The sequence below is a fragment of the Parasteatoda tepidariorum genome, chromosome 7 (assembly GCF_982258835.1).
Source record: "Parasteatoda tepidariorum strain Cologne lab strain chromosome 7, Ptep-v5.0, whole genome shotgun sequence".
Classification (NCBI taxonomy): domain Eukaryota; kingdom Metazoa; phylum Arthropoda; class Arachnida; order Araneae; family Theridiidae; genus Parasteatoda; species Parasteatoda tepidariorum.
In genome coordinates, this window is record NC_141761.1 from 94,986,663 (window position 1) to 95,006,561 (window position 19,899).

General features: G+C 28.8%; 1 protein-coding gene across 1 annotated transcript in view; it reads right to left on the reverse strand.

Annotated features, from left to right (window-relative positions):
- The window catches only part of Hel89B (histone acetyltransferase 1), a 62,630-nt gene that overhangs the window by 20,794 nt on the left and 21,937 nt on the right, over window positions 1–19,899 (reverse strand). Inside the window, exons 11-27 of the mRNA XM_016065364.5 lie at window positions 19,591–19,731; window positions 19,290–19,417; window positions 17,152–17,272; window positions 16,048–16,152; window positions 15,180–15,338; window positions 14,952–15,094; window positions 14,186–14,366; window positions 13,442–13,611; window positions 11,198–11,288; window positions 10,449–10,525; window positions 9,172–9,289; window positions 5,651–5,875; window positions 4,809–4,901; window positions 3,680–3,833; window positions 3,495–3,598; window positions 2,542–2,743; window positions 80–228 (exon numbers count right to left, since the gene is read on the reverse strand). Coding sequence (XP_015920850.3) covers window positions 80–228; window positions 2,542–2,743; window positions 3,495–3,598; window positions 3,680–3,833; window positions 4,809–4,901; window positions 5,651–5,875; window positions 9,172–9,289; window positions 10,449–10,525; window positions 11,198–11,288; window positions 13,442–13,611; window positions 14,186–14,366; window positions 14,952–15,094; window positions 15,180–15,338; window positions 16,048–16,152; window positions 17,152–17,272; window positions 19,290–19,417; window positions 19,591–19,731 — 2,361 coding nt within the window. The remainder of the gene's footprint in view (window positions 1–79; window positions 229–2,541; window positions 2,744–3,494; window positions 3,599–3,679; window positions 3,834–4,808; window positions 4,902–5,650; window positions 5,876–9,171; window positions 9,290–10,448; window positions 10,526–11,197; window positions 11,289–13,441; window positions 13,612–14,185; window positions 14,367–14,951; window positions 15,095–15,179; window positions 15,339–16,047; window positions 16,153–17,151; window positions 17,273–19,289; window positions 19,418–19,590; window positions 19,732–19,899) is intronic.

Consider the following 19,899-nt stretch of genomic DNA (forward strand, 5'->3'; position numbering starts at 1 on the left):
GTTTCTTTTAATCACAAAAATAATAAAGGGCTACTATACAAAGATAAAATATAGAAGTAGAATACAATTTTAAACTTACTTCTAGAGGCATAAGTTTAACCAATGAGGCAAAGCAATAAGTTGCAAGCAGCCTCACTTGTTCATTTTGGTCGCTCATTCTTCCCAACATAGGCACAATCAAGAATACAATGTATGGTACAATTTCGAGACCCAACTCTTCAATGATACCTTGTTGAGAAATCAAGGAGTGAAACAAAATATTGTCATATAGCAACAGTGAAAGATACCATAATAAAGTTTCCCAATTAAGAGGGAAATTTAAAATTTCAAACAAAACATTGAATGGTAAGTAAAAAAATTATCATAAATCAAGATTACTCGGACCTAAAATGATAAAAGTTTGGTATAATAATACAATAATGGACATAGCAACAAGACTTTAAGGCTCAAGACCAATCTACGAAGTTTTACTACATACCAAGCAAGTTCAAAGGTTAGGCTAATTTCGGACAATGTGCGTCGTGTATACTAATGTTTAAGATTTTTTTTTTAATGGCAGGTACTGAACTTTTGTTCCTCACCTCAGAAGATGCCGGAAGTGTTGCTCATTTAACGTTACCCAGTGGGCACCTGTGAACCTAAGTCACGGAGACGAGCAACATTATCCACGCCACACTGCCATAAATACCCGTTCATAGGGTGGGCCACATTCACACACAACAGAAGACAACACATACAGAGAAACATCCATGCCCAGAGCGGGATTCGAACCCACAGCCATTGGCTCTGCAGTCAGACACGCTAACCGCTCGGCCACCTGGCCGGCACTAATGTTTATGATGTACGAGCAGATATTTTTCTTCTTGAATCAAACAAGTGCAGCTTTATATTTATTAAGCTATAATTTTTAAAAAAATAATAATAAATAAAATTTATTGAAATCTTTAAAATGATTTTTAACAAAATATGTAAAAATCAAATTTGTGCTGCGAGCTTAATATATGTGTTATTTGGTTCCATCATTGGTTTATGACTTATGTTTTTATGTCTTTCATCTCCATATAAAAGCACTCGTATTTCAAAATAGAATAAGCATTTTTAGGTTTAAGACTGATCACGTCTTCACCTTAAATGTAAAACAATAAACTGACGTCAATTTGCAAGTGCTGATTTTTCTGATGAACTGTTAGAGTAATGCAATCGGTTAGAGTAATTCTAACTCCATCAGATCTTTCCTGATGCTAATAATGAAAAATATGTGAATTGCTTACAGTTTGGGTAAAACGCCTCAAACAACAGGTGTGATGTTTATGCATCAGTTGATAAAAATGTTGGAATTTGTGGTGTTGTCGGCTTAAGAAATGGCTGCAGAAGTGCAAAGTGTTACCGATGAAGACCGAATTTAACGCAATCAATTAGAGCAAATATTTGCATTAGACAATTAATAATAATTTGCATAGTAATTCTAACTCCATCAGATCTTTCCTGATGCTAATAATGAAAAAAATGTGAATTGCTTACAGTTTGGGTAAAACGCCTCAAACAACAGGTGTGATGTTTATGCATCAGTTGATAAAAATGTTGGAATTTGTGGTGTTGTCGGCTTAAGAAATGGCTGCAGAAGTGCAAAGTGTTACCGATGAAGACCGAATTTAACGCAATCAATTAGAGCAAATATTTGCATTAGACAATTAATAATAATTTGCATAGTAATTCTAACTCCATCAGATCTTTCCTGATGCTAATAATGAAAAAAATGTGAATTGCTTACAGTTTGGGTAAAACGCCTCAAACAACAGGTGTGATGTTTATGCATCAGTTGATAAAAATGTTGGAATTTGTGGTGTTGTCGGCTTAAGAAATGGCTGCAGAAGTGCAAAGTGTTACCGATGAAGACCGAATTTAACGCAATCAATTAGAGCAAATATTTGCATTAGACAAAGCCTTCAAAACAATGAAGAACTTTTTTTATTCAAACGAACTTTCAGAAAATGCAATCTGTAACAAATGTCGAAGGTTTATAGTTTGCACTCAGAAGAAAGAGAACCAAGATTTGCAAATATTTTAAATAAATATATTTATTTATTTATCTTCCTTTTGCATCATAAATATTTTTGCAGGAATTACTTAATTTTTTTCAATTTAATTTTTTTATACTTATTGCACATTTATTCATTTTCATATATTTTTAGTCATTATTTGATACTTTAAATTGACCAGAGTTTGTCGTTTTTCCATATTTATTGTTTGTAATGAATAAGTTCCTTGAGAAGCAATCGATCGGAAGTTCTGCTGTATAATAATGGTAACATTTTGGAGAGTTTTTATGTATAATGGTTCCCAAATAACACATACTTTCTATAACAACGGAAAAGAAAAAAAGCAAAACAACAACAAAATAAAGACATCAACATTTCTACTTCATCAAAATTGATAGAAAAGTACATATTCTTGAAAGAAGTGATATTTTTTCTATTGTCCTTTGTGAAAAATAAGCATGAAAATGGTATACATGTTATTAAGAAAGATAATAAAGGATACAAGATACAGCTTCAATAGCACCTTGTCTCTGTACATCATTGTCAGACGCTCCCAACTTAACCAGTATGCTGTCTAAAACTATGTTCATTGTAGATGAAGTGATTACTTTACCCAGTGTTCCCAAACAAGAGGCAGCTTTGTGACGTACGAAGGGCAAAGGATATTCCAAACAACAGGAAATAGAAGGCAAGACATTTTCTAACTAAAAAGATATTGACAGTGTTTAAAATAAGAAAGATTTTAAACAATTATCAAAAAACAGCTCATACAACTAAAAAAAAAAATAATAATAAATAAATAAATAAAAAAAAATAATAATAAATAAAAACAACAATTTATAACAAGAATAAGAATTTGCTAAAGAACTTAGATTTGATAATATAAATAGCAAAAACTTTTCGCATTTTTTCATTCAATTTTTTAGAAAAATTAAGTATATTTATCTTTGAAGCATATTAATTGAAGCATATTAACTGAAGTATGCTCTAAGTTTAATTTCTAATTTTAGAAATAAAAAATAAGGCATTTACATAAACAATATGAAAAATATATGTAGATAATGTTCAACCCTTCATATTATTAGAGTCCTCATCAAATATGAAATAAAGAAAAGAAAGCTCTCTAGGAGTTGCAGATTAATAATTTAAGTGTGAAAATAAAACAAATCACTACTGAGGAACACAGAAATGAAAACTCCAAAACCTATTTGATTGCTGGAGAAAGCAGAGATTAATTTCATCAGCAAATCAACCTGCTTTTTACCCCGATTTCTACACAGATTTCAATGCAGTTTTCTCTTAGTTTAAATATTTGTGCCTGTCCACTAATGTATACATAATTTTCATTTTGACAACAATTCTAAAAGTATATATTAAAGATGTAATTACATAATGTCCCACAAATACAACCAAATAATTAAAAATGCATATTAAAAATAAATATATAATAATTACCTCAGAATGGAGTTTTGGATGAAGATATGGACAAATGACTCTTAGAACTTGTAAACTACACAACAACTCAATTATATTTATTTCCTTATTAAACATATCACATCCTAAATAATCAAAATATAAATTATAAAACATGCATACATACTGTGCAAATTTTTTATGAATAAAGTACATCAAATATTTACCTGTTTCTTTAGGATTAATGTAAGAATTAAGTGGCTGAAATACAGATTCCCATAATCTTGGCAATCTGCTCTGCAAATCCACTCCAAAATGTTCTGCAGCATGAGTGAAAACGTAAGTAGCACCTCTAGCTTGGAGTTCGTTACTCTTTTGCAACTAAATGAAATATTAGAAATGAATGCATAGAAACACAATTAAATAATAAAACTGCAACTATTTAAGTTAGTTTATCAGCAAAGCTTTAGAAGTATTTATTATTAATCAGTTTGCAAAATTACTTACATTATCGCATAGCTATTCATTAGTAGTTTTTCATTATGTAGTTTTTCTTTGTGTAGTTATTCATTTAAATTCATGCTACCTCCAAGCTTTAATGTCTTTAAATACAAGGCAAAATTAAGAAATTTTGCTACTGGAAATTAGGAGCTTGATTTCTAAATTTTGCTCATTTTTTACCTACTTAATACTATAACACTTTTCTTTTAAAGCATTTCTAAAAATACACTGAACAATACAACGTTCATTTTTAAAATGAAGAAAAAAAAATTTTCAGTATCATGATCTTACTTACAGTACTCCATTTTTAATGAATCTATAAAAACAGGCTAAAAAAATGCCACATAATAAGGATTTAACTAAAAAATATCTACTGTATCTAAAAAGAATGTAACATAAATAAAACCAATTTTTTTTTACATAATTTGTTCTTACAATTTCTAACAAGCAAGCATGATTTAAAAAAAAAAACTGCTTTTATTTATGGACAGTTATTACTGAGACAGAAATACTATAGTTCAAAAGTTTTTAATCAAGAAAAGTTTTTAATACAACAATCTAACAAGAATAGAAAATAAAAAATAACAAATCACCATAAAAAATAAAGTAAATGTACCCATAGCTTAGGCAGAAACTTTTGAAATATCAAGATATTACACTATTTTACAGCAATTTATTTTATTTTATTCACAGCTATTTTTTAAAATGACTATCTTTTTTAAAAAAAAATCTCCAGTCTTTTTGTAAATAAAAGCTTAAAATTTTTGGAAATATCAGACCACAAACACTCCTGGGATAAAGATTAATAAAAGCATCACTCGAACCAATTTATTATATAATACATTACAAAGTTACCTCATTTTCAATGGGATTTTCATCAGGAGAAAAAGACAGCGCTTTCTTAGATGTTGTTGAGTTACTTCGACGAAGTACAACTTTTTCTGCTGCCTTTAAGCATAATGAAAAAAGATTTGATCATCACAAAATAATATAATAAAAAACTTATAACACAGCACTTTCTATCTTTTTTTTAACACAACAGTGTATTATTTTTATTTATAACAGCTTCGGTTCAATTTAAATAAAAATTTTTAATAAGGTAATAAAAATATGTACAGTACAGAACCCGTTATCTGGAAATCAAAAAACCGGAACGAAATTCAATAAATTTTCCTGCCATTTTTTAAAAAAATTTTTTTTCTTTTCCTTATAAGATATTAGGATTTTTCGTTCTTTTTTGAAAGACGTTTACCTTACCATCATTTTGGAAATAATCATTAGTGTATTAATTTAACGGTTTTTCTTCTTTCTAAGATTATTTCCAAATATTATATTTTTTAGTTGGGTTTAAGAATAAATAATAAAAAAACGGCTTTTTGCAGCGATTCAGAAAACGGGAAAAATCAGTTATCGGAAATAGCAATGGTCCTGATCATTCCGGATAATCGGTTCCCTACTGTACTATGTAATTTTTTCATAAAATGATTTTATATTATGACACAAGTATTAAAATAAAAAGGATATAATATATATTTTTAAGATAAAGAACTGCAAAAAATTCATAAACATTTAAAGTATGTTATGTTCTTACTAATCTCTCAGCTGTATGGTATAACTGATTATGCTTTCCTTATTTTCTTATACATAAAAAACTAAATCAATATATAAAACTTCGAAAGTGTAAAAAATCAAACTACCTTTTGCATATTAGAGAGAGAAATTATTTCACATGTTTTTTGTTGTATGTGATTTTCATTGACTGAACCATTTCCACCAGAAGCAACAATTTCATTGCTCATGTTCCAATTAATGATATCATAGCAAAGGAAACTTGTCAAATTCTTTATGATTTTAGCATTTGGAGCATTGCTTCTTTCAAAACACAATTTCATCAAGTTCACTAAATGTTTAGCAGATGCTCGCTAAAAAATGAAAGCAGCATTAGACACATAGAAAAAAAATATTATTTAGTTTTTTCAATAACAGCTTGGAGTATATGAATGTAATACACAAATATAATAAGATAAAATAATATCGAAATTACAATAACTTTTAAGACATATTTTCGGGAGTCAATGAAGAAAGAAATTGCATATGTGTAAGAAACATTTGCGAAGATCCAAAACTCAAAAAAGGACCCTTCACAAAGTTCTTAACTACTTCAAAGGACCTTTCACTAATTTCTATACTAGGAAAATATTCATGCACAAAACCTATTCTGCTGAAATGTTGGTTTAATATTCCATTTCAGTTACATATTTATAACTCCAAACATACTTCTCATGCACATAAAAATGTGCATTTCTAGAGCAAATTATTGTCAAAAACATATTTTAACTTATCAGAAAAACTTACAAAAGAATAGGCTGCAATTTTTCTAATAACCAAGGGTAAGAAAAAATATATTTCAATAACATGGTTAACAATAATATCTTAAAAATTCTTTAATTTTGTTGGATTTTTTATAAAAATATAAATGTAAAGATCTTTATACCGTAATTTCGCGCGTATAGTCCGCGGACTATCTGTGTTTAAAATGTGAATTTTTGAAGCTGCGGACTATCCACCAGTGAGGATAATACGCTGGTTGTTCACGGTTAAAATCGGTGACATTTAAAAAACATGCAGTTCCGATATGATCAAATATAAACAACAGCGCGAGACCTTTCTTGGAATCACTTTCTGGAGACCACTATCCACAAGAGAACTAAGTCTCTCTTTCCCTTCCATCATATGGACAGTTGTTGAGTGTAGGAAATGGGCGTGGAGTGGAGAAGCATAAATCAGAAAGGAATGAATGAAGAAAATCAGGGTGGGGCCAGTGATAACCTCAACTGTAAAACAAACACTCCCCCCCCCTGCTTTTTTCAGGAAATATGTCTCTTCCACTTGTCATGAATGCCTCTCTCCACTCCCCTTTTTTCTTCAGCTGTTTGTTAAAAGCATGTGAATGTTTGATGAATAAAGGGTGCTGATGAGCCTGCAATAACCTTGAATAATCCTACAATTAAAATGTTCCAGAAGAATTTCAAACTTTCAACTGAGGGTCAGTGAAGAGGGGAAAAAGCTAAGTGTGTGAGAATTTCAGACAGGGGATAAAAGAAAGACCTTCCTAGGCGGAGTTATTTAAAAAAAAAAAAAAACTGATTTGAGAAGCAAAAATAGGGGGAGGAATTGCTAAAAATAGAAACTTGTTTTAAATGCTTGGGAGAGAGCTTTTTATTGTTTTTTTTTTCATTGCTCATATTTCTGTCTGATTTCGATCATCTTCCTCAGCTTATTATTATTTTTTTTAATCGTTTCATCTTCAATTCTGTTGTGTTTTTGTTTTATTAATATTTTTCCTTTAATATTTTTGTTTAGTTTATACTATTTTCGTTTTGTTTTAACATATTCACATTTCATTACCACGTATCACGAGGATAGCACGTTGCACAGTATTTTGTTTTCGTATTTTGTCTTTCATCTTCAATAATGTTGATCCAACATTATGTCTGTGAAACATCGCCGGAGTTTTACTGCTGAGTTTTAAAAAAAGGTAGTTGTGAAAGCTGAAAAAGATGGAAATAGAGAAGCGGGCCGTTATTTTGAAGTGGACGAGAAAGCGGTGAGAAATTGGCGCAAACAAAAGGATGTGTTAAAAAGCATGGGAAGAAAGCTATCCAATCGGCACGGAAAAGTAAAGTGGCCAGCTGTAAAGGAAAATTTACTGAGATGGGTTCTCAACCAAAGAAATGCAAGACGCTCCATTTCAACAGTTAAAATCCGTCTCCGAGCAAAGTCCATGGCAGAAGAGATGCAGATAATGGATTTCAAGAGAGGAATAAATTGGGTTTACAGCTTCATGCGTTGCAAAAACTTGAGAGTTCGCAGCAGAACAACGTGTTAGGCTGTTCCGGACGAGGCAGATGAAAAAAAAGCTTCTTTCCTTCAGTTTACAAGGAAAGTTATTGCAGAAGGGAAGTATTCCTTAAAAAATATTATAAATATAGACGAAGTTCCATTAACATTTGATTGTCCACCAAATCGCACCGGCGATACTTGTGGACTCAAAAACAGTATCAATAACAACAACTGGCCAAGAAAAGACCCATTTCACAGTGATGCTCGCCTGCTGTGCTGGCCGCACAAAGTTGAAGCCGCTCTTAATCTTTAAGAGAAAAACAATTTCCAAGGAAAATTATCCTCAAAGCGTCGTAATATGGTGCAATGAAAAGGGTTGGTGCAACGAGGACATTATGCTCGATTGGTTTCAAGAAGTTTGGAAGAAGAGAGAAGGTGCCTTTTTCAAAGGAGTACTAATTATGGCTTCCATGAGGGCACACATAAAAGACAGTGTAAAGGCGGAAGCTAAAAAAAAAAAAAAAACATCGGTGAAGAACTTAGCATTATTCCAGGAGGTTTAACAAAAATCCTGCAACCGCTGGATATTAGCGTGAACAAAAGTTTCAAGTCCCACGTACGTGCTTGCTGGGAGAACTGGATGTCGGAAGGTTTACATACTTTCACAAAAGGAGAAAATATGAGATGCGCTTCATACACTGAAGTTGCCGAATGGGTCGATATATCCTGGAAAAGTGTTAAAGTGTCAACCATCCGATCGAGATTTATAAAAGCCGGGATTGTTGGTGAAAGCGAAGAAATCACTGGCAGTGAAGATAGTGAAGCTGAAAATGAACTTTCGGACACTCTTTCCGAAAATATATTAGAACTGTTTAATTCTGATACTGATGAATCGGACATTGAAGGTTTTCGTTAATGTAGTAGAATGTGTGATTAATTAAAATATGATTAATTAGTAAGCACCGTTTTTTATTTGTATTTAGTGTTTTATTTCTAAAGGTATATTAGTAAGTAAGTACTTTTTTTCTATTTATACTTAGTTCTTTGTTTCTAAAATACATTAATATTTCCGTATTAAAATAACGTAATTTCAGACGTATAGTCCGCGGACTATCCGGTGGTGCGGACTATCTGACGATTTTTGAAATTCTTTTTTATATAAAATCGGGTCTGCGGACTATACTATGGTGCGGACTATACATGAGAAATTACGGTAACTGAGAAATATTTTTGCAAAATTCAAAAAATAGAACTCTTGCAAAATATTATTGTTCCTTGAAATTAAAAATAGATATAATATAAGGTACATTCTGAAAATTACAAAAAAAAATTTAAATGTCATTTATTCTAATACTTCATAAAAAAAAAATATTACTTGTAATATTGCATTTTCTTCTTTTTTAATGGAATCCATCAGGGGTCTGATTACAGGATTTAATTTTTCAGGTAAGTATTTAAAGGAAACCAGAGCCCCAGCAATAGAGGATTGCACCCTGAAAGAAATATATATTCGCATGACGAAGTTTATTCAAGACAAATCAAATGTTAGGAATCAGACAAACTAAGCTTAGCATACTCATTCCATATTCAAAACACATTTTTTTAATAATAATAAATCAATTTATTTTTTTCTAAATAACATTTCTACATATTATTTTAGACAAAACTTATTTTTGAGAAATGAAGATTATTTTAGTTTTCTTAGGGACTGGTAGATAATATTTTGGTGTCAGGCACCAAATCCTGCATCACAGCAGTAGACACTACAGATTTAACACCATTCTTGCAGATAATTTCTTTACTCTAAAATAATTTCTAAACGATTTAAAAACTAAAATAGTAATAATAATAATAGCTATATAATAAAAATAATATAAGTAAAATACAATGTTTTTTAAGAGTTTCAAATATTCTTTCAGTGAAGTTTTTTAAAAATCTTATGCAGTCCATATACAACCTGTAACCAAGTGGTTATTTGGTTACAAGCTGTAAATAGATTGGATAGGAATGTATTCCCATTTCCCAGAAAATATTATTGAAAAATAAAATCAAAATTTCATTAATTTTGAAATCAAAATTTTTATGCATAAGTTTTAGCAGTAAGTTTAGTTAAGTTAAGTTTAGTTCAGTGCGAAATTTGCTAAACATATGTTAGATTAAGATGCATGTTAGATTTACAAAAATAGCCTCTGCCTGACTTGGACTGAGTTGCAAAGAAATTTAAATTTATGAAGATTAGCTGCAAATAGATTAGCTTCAAATTGAGTTGGTAAATTCTGCAAACAGACGTACAGCTTTATTTATATCAAATATAACAGCTTTACACAAAAAAATTGATAAATATATGTTAGATTAAGCCTAATGTTTACAATAATAGTCTCTGTCTGACTGAGTCAAAGACGAATTTAAATTCATTAAGATTATGCTGCAAATAGTCCCGGTAAATTCTGCTACCAAACTTACAGCTTTAGTTATAATATAATAATCTTTTCTTTGTAAAAAGTACATTTAAAAATCCTTTTCAGTTTTCAAAAATTATATACACATATTTTTTAAGATTTTAATTTCAGGAGATAATCTATATCACAAATAGTATATTCAAACACATTAAAATAAATAGAAAATTTATAGATTATAAAAAATGCTGCTTACATGATAGATAAATTAGATAAATCACTGCTAGTTTGGTTTGTATTTTTCACCAATATTCTTCTTCTTTCTTCAACAGTCTAAAAAAGAAAAATTCCTTAAAATTTATGAAAAATATTATTTTTTTTCTAAAACTTTCAACAGATGTATTAGTACAGATTGTATTCTACAGATGTAAACTTTCTACAGATGTAGACTCAATTTTTTTTATTTATTAGGAGCTTGAACATACTATGTTTTTTGCAGTCTTGTTTCATGAATCAATTATATTCTTTAAAATAGGATTTTCTAATTGATTAAAAAGAGATTGCTTGCCTGTTTCTTTATATGATGGTTTTTTAGTATCTTAATTTGCATCTCAGTCACTTCAACTTTTTTTATTTGATGCTTAGATTTGCTTTTTTCTCTTCTCATTTTTGTTTTAAACCAAATTAAATTTGTATCTAATAAGTTGAAAAATAGTAATTGCTAATCAGACATTTTTATGTATGGAAACATCACTGCATTGAAATATAGTGACGGAATTTAAAATCAAATAAAATGCATGGTAAATAAAAAACTGAGTGATAAACTAGATTTCAAACAAACAAAATCTAAAGTATTTTAGTCAAGGATTAAATCTCAACAGAGTAATAGGTTCAATAAATAAAATATATGAGCTAATATAAGTCAGCATGATAAAAAATATAAACAATCACACACAAACAATAATTGAGTGATTTGAGTAAAACACAAATAAAAAGTAGTCTTACCTCTTGAATTTTTGCTTTTAACTTAATTGTACACAAAGAACTAGCTACAGATGCCGTAAAGCTGAGAATTTGCTCAAATGTAAATACAGATCTACAAAAAATATGAAAACTTACTTGTTTGTAAGAATAAATAAATTTTACATACGATAATACAGGCATGGAACAAATTTTACATACCATAATACAAACATATATGCATACACCCTGTATACAAATGAGTCATATCATACAGCAAAGAGTACTGCTACTCCAGTTTTTCAGAACATTGAAAATAAAATTGCCCAAATTATTAAAAAGATTAAATGTTTCCTAACTAGGTCTATGTTTATGTATATATTTATCTGTTAAGGTGAAGATTTTAGATAAACTCTTGTGTCAATATGTTGCATACATGTATACAGTATTAAATGGGTCTCACAGCAAATTGAATTGAAATTTCTTTGTACTTTCAATCTTGTTGCAACACAGTATAGCACAAATCAAATTTATTTTGAGTTTACTGATAGCTGTTTCTTTATTTTCTAAGTAACCTGATTAGAAAAGATTATTCCTTCTTTAACAAAAAAAATAGTAAGACCTTTTTCAACTAATGTGAGAGCTCTTTCTTCTTTTTTTTTTCTTTCAAAATAAAAAAAGGACAATGCTGAAAAAATGCAAAACACAAAAAAAAATCTAAGAAAAATTTTTTTTTTAAGTTAACTAAATGTTAATATATGGAGTGGTAAAACTCCTTATATCATTGTTATCCAAGTAATCCTATGTTAAATTTTTACACATATGTAAATTGTATCTTCACTATTGATATTGAATCACATCTTTACACTTTTCAATCTCAAATTTGTTGCGCTTAAGTACATAGTTGCCATAATGATAACCCACTGTATATAGTTATTTACACTTACTTCTAGATGAAATTTTATGTGAACTTTTGTACCAAAATAACAATAGATAATTTATTTTACAGAGTTTCAGTAACTTTTGTGAATATGTTTATATGTTATATGTTTAAGAATCCTATTGTTACTTATACTGAAAATGTTATTATTCTGATTTTGTATCCTCATTTGTGACTTTGATTTGGTTAAGTTCGGAAAAGATTGCTATTGGCTTTCTTATCGCCAAAGGATGGGTTTTGGGGGACAGGGTATAGCTATTATCCTTTGAAATAATACATATTCATGAAAGATAACAACTCCTTGACTAGACTGTTTTCCCTCTAAATGTTGTAAAAGATTGTATTTAGCTTTTTCCTTTCTAAATAATCTGTACTTAAGCAGGTTGTGCACTCTTGTTCTGCACTCTTAGTCTTTAGTATTTTCTCAAATACTTTCCTTCGGAGCTGGGCTAAATTAGGAATTCCACTTGTACATCTGCATTTTTACAGCATAATTAATTGATGTAAGAGGGTGTGTAGTCAAATCTTTCAACAAAAAATAAGCACCTTTTAAGCACTCAAAAATATTTTTAAGCAATATATACATTAACAAAATGTACAATTATTTTCAAATACTTTATGTGATCATGATAAAATAAACAGTTTCTGACAAAGAACTGTTTTCTTGATTATATTAGCTAGTATAAAATTATCAAAGGAGGTTTTTTGATTGGATATCAAACGGTGGAAAATGAAGCCTGAAATAGAGAATATCTTGCAAACTGCAGCAGAGTTGCACATGAGAGTGCAAGAATCTCACTGATCCCAGCTCGGAAGTATTTCATCAAACATGTAAAATGATTGGCGATTTCATTCGCTATGGACCGACGGAGCACCAAAATAGATTGTGGTTGAAGGAATTGTGAAAATGTTGAATAGAACAATGTGAAAAGCAAGCTATTGCATAATACACGACGAAAATCGAAAGGGTAAAGAGAAAAATCTTATTTTCGAAAAGGAAAAATTTAGCACTTTTTAAAAATCCCCAATGAAAAAAAGCAGCTTTAGCGGTTTTCAAAAAATGAAAATAAGCACTTTTTAAAAACGCTACGAACCATGAGTAAACAAATTACACTTAACCAAAATTTTAAAAAATATGTAACATAAGTTACTTGCAATAAACAATAAAAAATAAAGCATTTTCATACAATAATTAAGTTGTTTTTTTTTTTTAAATAATTATTATTCAATTTTTATTCATATTTATTGATATGAATAATAATACTTTATTCTATATTTATAATTATATTGAAGACGTTAAGTACCAGTGTAGGACATAAAATAAAATGGATTAAAAAAATTATATTTACCCTGTCAGAAACGTGGGATCAACAGGAATGGAATAATGCTTTAAAAGTGATATAAAATCTTTACACTCTTGTTGAAGCCTTGTAAAAGCAACTGCTATTTCATCAAAATATACTGTTTCATTCAAACATTCTAGACATTTTTCCTTGACAGAAGGCGGGAAATCAAACTCCTAAAATAAATTAAATATCTGTTATGCATTATGTGGAGAGAAAAATACAAATATTAATAGATAAATGCTAAATAGGAAAAAGTCATTCATTAAAGAAAATAAATAAATAAATGAAAAAAAATTGAAGTTTTTACACTGAAACTGACTATTCTCGATATGGTACTTTTCACTGTACATAATTTGATTTAGAGACCCATATTTTCATGGAGATTTTTGTAGATTGGGAATCCTAGTATTAGATAGAAAATCAAAAACTCCATAGAATAGAAGTAATAGAAACATTGTTAGCTATTAGATAAACATGCGAGTGACCAATACTGGCCATTCATCCTTTCATTCAGTTTGGAACTAGTAAATGGTCTCCCTTCCTTTTACTTACTTTTCGTACAATGTTCATGATTGGCACAGAAGAGAAAACTTATTTTACAACGAACTTTCCCCCCTATATCCTTTTACTCATTTACCCATGTTTGGGTTAAGATGCTTAGTTTGGGAATCTATATATAAGACAGAAAGAGTAAAAATATTTCATTCACTCAAATTAAATAGAAGATTATAAGACATGATGACTCACCTCATCACATTTAGCCCATTCATTCAGTACTAAAGAAATTGCCAGCCTTTGTTGAGCAGATTTGGAATTCAAATGGAAAAGAGAAAATTTTATAAAAGAATTGAGAGGAGTATCAATTTCAGGTGTAAACTTGACACCTGGAACATCTTTTCTAATATACGAAACAAGTACACCTATAAACCTATAAAACAAAAATGTTGAATTAAAAATTATAATTGCTTAGCAGATAAAACAAGTACAAGAAATGCATAAAATGTCTTGACTCCTTTAAAGAAATATTTGATATATAAATTTTAGAAGTAAAATAAACTTTTTCATATAATATAATTATAAATAAGAGCCGCGATATCAAAAAAGTTTAGGCATTGACCTGCATTGTGTAAGATTGGTTCTGTGCTTGCAAGAGCAATATGAATTGTAAAATTTTACATGAAAACGAATTCCAATGTGTGATTTTTAATTTTACGTCAATATGAACACCAATGTGGGATTTTTAAATCAAATGTCAATACAACTCACTATGTGTAATTTTAAACCGTGTGTATACCAATAACTATATGTGATTTTAAGTAGCATTTGCATAAATAAGAAAAAACTTTTAAAATTAAGCCTTTGAGAATTTAAAAAAGAGGTACTTTTTTTATAAAATGCAAAAAAAAAATATTTCCTTTTATTAAACTTTTAAAAAAAAAGCAGAACTCTTTACCTTTTTTTTTTGAAAAATTTATTAAATTATTTAAAAAAATTTACTTTGTTTTAAACATACTTTGCAGCAGTTATTTTGGCTTGGATTATGTTTAATTCTCGCTCCTTGGAGTTTTCATTTCCAGGACTATTGCCGCCAATATAATACTGTTCAGGAGGTGGTTTTTCTCCAGTTGAAAACCGAGAACGACCTGACGTTTTTTCCTATCATAAAAAAGAAATTATGAACAATGCAAGAAGGAACATAAAAAAGAATAAAACATATAAAAAACACATTCATCATACTTACTTTTAATTTATGAGGCATTGCCAGCCAGGCTGGATTAGTACTAGGATCATATGGTACATTGGCAGGCTGCATCATTATTGACAACCAGGGACTTAAGAATTGGAGAGATGATGTTACAACAGATAGTAAAGGAGCATGAGAAATCATATTATTCCAGACCTAAAATAGATATTGGGTTTACAATTAGAATGAAGATTGACAATTTTTGTTTTTTTATGTTTTTGGTTTAATGAGTGAGCTCTATTAATAGAATAAAACTGGGGCTGCATAGTTCTGACTGACTCACAGCACTGACTACGATCCATTTCTGAGTAATAATCCCATAGTATTCTGGAAAGCATGGGTCACTGGTGTGTAACACTCTCAACCACATTTTTATCAGAAAATTTTGATTCTTTTATTTGTAATGTGAAGTATTAGATTTTCTGTGTAAAAAAATATCATTTAAGGAAGATGGAAACATTTCAGTTTGACTAAAATGTGCAATTCTTACGACAAATAATTATAATAGATATTAGAATTATTTAACTTGAATCTCAATAACTGATTACTATTACGGACAATTTTAAGACTGGTTATTTTCCAGGTTTTTGTAAAAAAAAAGTGCAGCTTTCCCTGATTTTTAGAGTTAAAATAAAATTCCCTGACAATTCCAGGTTTTCCCTGACCTGAAGAAACCCTGTAGAAACAGTTGAGTTCTTCATGAGAATTTAAAATTGAAATGAGTAAATTTTAGTCAACAAAGGAAATTTGAGTGATAGTTTATTTTTGAGAATAATAATTCTATAACTGCTTCAACAAATAAAACAATGATGGAAATAGAACACTATAATAGTTACAACTTTTAAATTCAAATTTTTATACATACTTGGAACAAGAGTACATGGATTTCTGAGAGAGGTTCCACTAAGCTCCTTTGGAACAAAAGTCTTAAGGCAGGTTGTAATATTTCTGGAAACCATAGAATACTTGTCTAAAAATAACAAACAAAACAGTTCAATGTGTAGCAAAAAAGAGCTTCAATTAATATATATATATATATATTAATTCAATATATATATATATATATATATATATATATATATATATATATATATATATATATATATATATATATATATATATAACAAATAAGTAGAGTTCACACCAGTAATGAATATTTAGTGGTTCATTAGGTATTCATTAAGTGGTCCAAAAACTTATATTAAACTTGAAAAGAAATACCGACTTTACGATTCCATAATTCATGTCATGGTACACAAAGTTATTAATTGCCATATTACCACTCTAAAACTAATTAGGTTCATTAGCCCATAAAAATTTAAGATTAGTATTTATCAAAATTAAGTGCAAAAAAGCTAAAATAATATTAATAAAAAGATTAAACACAGAGATTAGAATGCTGAGACCAAAATAAATAAATAAATGAGGAAAACAAAGAAAGTAAGAACGGACAAAATGTTACATTAAAAATTAATTATCTATAAAATTTTAAATAAAATCATTTCTAAGAGAACAAAAAATATTATTTTATTGATGAACAATTAATCATAATGTCAGTTCATGAATCCAAAGCACAGCACAACTAGTAAATTTGAAATTTCACCAATTAAATTTAAAAATTTTGTTCCATACAAAACGTTGAATAAAAAAATTAGTACAATCAAAATTTTTTTTAAATGCATGGAATTTGATACAAAAAAAAACATTTTTCGTAATTAGTTTTAAATTCAAAACATACTTAAAAACGACAAATTTGTTGCTAAGCGAGTGGTTTTAGTGACATTTGTGAATATTTGGCAGCAATTGTCGACATTACTGGCGTGAACCCTTCAAATATGAAAAAAAAAAAGAAAATATTAAATGACAGAAATGTGAAAGAACAATCTAGAAACACTCAGAAAGAAAACAAAAGTTGAAAATTCAGTATTACAATTCAATAAGATATTGGATTAAAATTGTTAAATTTTACCTGATTATTATTTATCGAAGTTAAGGTGATGAGCGCTTGAAGGACTGATTTTCGAACAATTGATGAGCTGTGATTTAGAAAAGGCCAAACACGAGGAACAAGCTCTTCTAGTCTCAGGCAGCTAAAATACATACTTCATTTAAATTGACAAACAACAAACTTAGAAAAATAAAGCAACACCAAATTTTGGATGGCACTTTACTAAGAAGTTATTTACATGACATAAATAACATTTATCACAAAATTTCATTCCAGGTCATGAGAAACAAGACTTTTAAAATTACTTAAAATAAATATTTTTTAAATTAACTGACTTTCTTTTGACTAAAAAATTGTAATTTGAATGTTCACGTCTACAATTCAAGTAAGTTTTAAATCACTATTAGTTTTCAACTGCTAACACTGCAACAAAACTGTATTTTCAGCACAGTTAGCTAAAAACTTTGGTCAATTTTAATTCACTAGTCCAAAGTGAAATTTCTACATTCCATTGGTGACTGAATATGAAAGCTTAGCGAATAAATTGCATTGTTTCAAATGTTGAGTTTTAAATTAGACTAATCATGCTTGTTTTATTAGGCAACAGTGCAGCCAAAAATGGAAGCATTTTAAAATCAAGCTATTGTTTCTTCAAATAGTAAAAGCCTATTTTGATTTAATACAGTAGAACATTGATCAACTATTTCTTATGGAACCATTCATTCATTGCAAACAATAAATATGTAAAAATGACCTCGGATCAACATAAAATAGTAAATCATCAGTTGAAAGTGAGTGAAAGAATGAAGAAAGTAAAGGACTTGAAAATTAATAAATTTAAAATATAAAAATTTTCACTAAAATAATTATGTACTTATAGTAAAAATATTTATGATTTAAAAGATAGATGAATAAACACATTTATTCATTCAAATCATTTAAAAAGTTTGGTTTGAACACACCATTTTCTTCTCAGTGCAAACAACAAATTTTCAACATTTTTAGCAGATTCCCATTAATTTTCTATAAGTCGGTATGGATACCATAAAAATGCTCATTGTTTCAAAGGCTTAGAAGTTTTTTTATCTAAAAAGTGGCACTGTTTTTTTTGTTTTGTAGTGCTCATCGGTCTTTGCACTTCTTCAGTTTCTGCAACAATTTCTTGAATATGCAACACCACAAGTTTCAACATTTTCATCAACGGATGCATAAATATCAAATGTGATGCTTAAGATGTTTATCATCAAGCTGTTACAAATTTTATTATTTTATTCATCATTAGCATCAAGAGCTACTGTCTTTTTATACATACTGGTCAAATTTATGAATGATAGCACAAGAATCAGCTAGATAGCATAAACAATCTAAACAGATGTTATTAACATAATAAAAATAGCATTTGTGACAAAACTGTCAAAACAACACAATACATACAAGAAAACGAAACATGAGGTCTGAGTGTAATATTTTGGTATAAATATTGTTTTATCTTTAATTTCCTACATTATTTTATGGTTTCAGTCAACAAAAAAGTTTTTCAGGCTACATCTGTTAACATTTTAAAATTCATTCATAATTTCAGGGGTAATTACAAGCCCAACTCAAAAATCCATAATGGCACATTTCATAAAATTCATGTCTTAATAAATTTAAATCATTGATATTTCCAAAACTTGAAATTCTAAACAAATTATATGCAGCATAATTTAAATGAATAATTATGAAAAAGTTTACTTCTATCTCTTATCACATTTATTATTCCACCAGAAAATATATTTATTACTGAAAGAGATGACAAGTATAAATTCTAGTTCTAATACTTTTAAATAAAATATACAAGAATTTTTATACATAGATGTGATCGATGATTTCTTGAAACTTCTAGAGCTTGGATTTCAGGAAACTTCCAGATCGCGGTTAGCGAAAAATTCCAATTTTTTCTGGAACACAATCATCTCTGTAATTTTCACAAATGTAAAATATTTACAAACAAAAATTTTAATTTGGCTAGTATCTTTAGAACTGTAAAGAAAACTCATTCCCGACACAAGTCCTTTAATGAGAAAAATAAGAATTTTCAAAAATGACAAAATAAAGAAGCTTTTTTTTTATATAACCTTAAACCATTTTAGTGGAAACATTGAGCAAAAAACTCATACCTATTTGAGCAAAATTCAGAAGAGTATGATAAAAGAGATGCTAAGAGTTGAAGAATGGAGCTCGTAGAAACTGTTAAATCATCTAGATCCAAAAGAGCATCCCACAGAGAGGTCAAAATAGAAGTGATCTAAAAGAAATATGTTTTATAAACATTATGCAGAAACTACGTTTATAAAAACATTTAATTAAGAACGTAAGGAAAATTACAATATCTCATTATCCTTTATAATGTAATTTTGTAAATATCTTTATTACATATCTATATTTTAAATACAACTTTCAATTATTTATTTATCTAACCTTGTCTGGTAATGCTGAAACAATCACATCCGTCACAGGTACTAATGCAGAAGCCGCAACCGCACTGACGTCGTCTACATTATCAGTGAGACAATTACAAACAGAATCAAACACCATTGGAATCAAATTTGAGTTTAAGTCCTAAAACAAAAAGCAATATCAGTTTCAATGTTAAATAAATTAACATTTACGCTATTTCCATTTTATCATACATATTTACTAAATTTTATACATATGTACCTTATTATACATAAAAATTTATTTTTTTACACATATTATTTTTTTTATACATATGTATTATACATATTT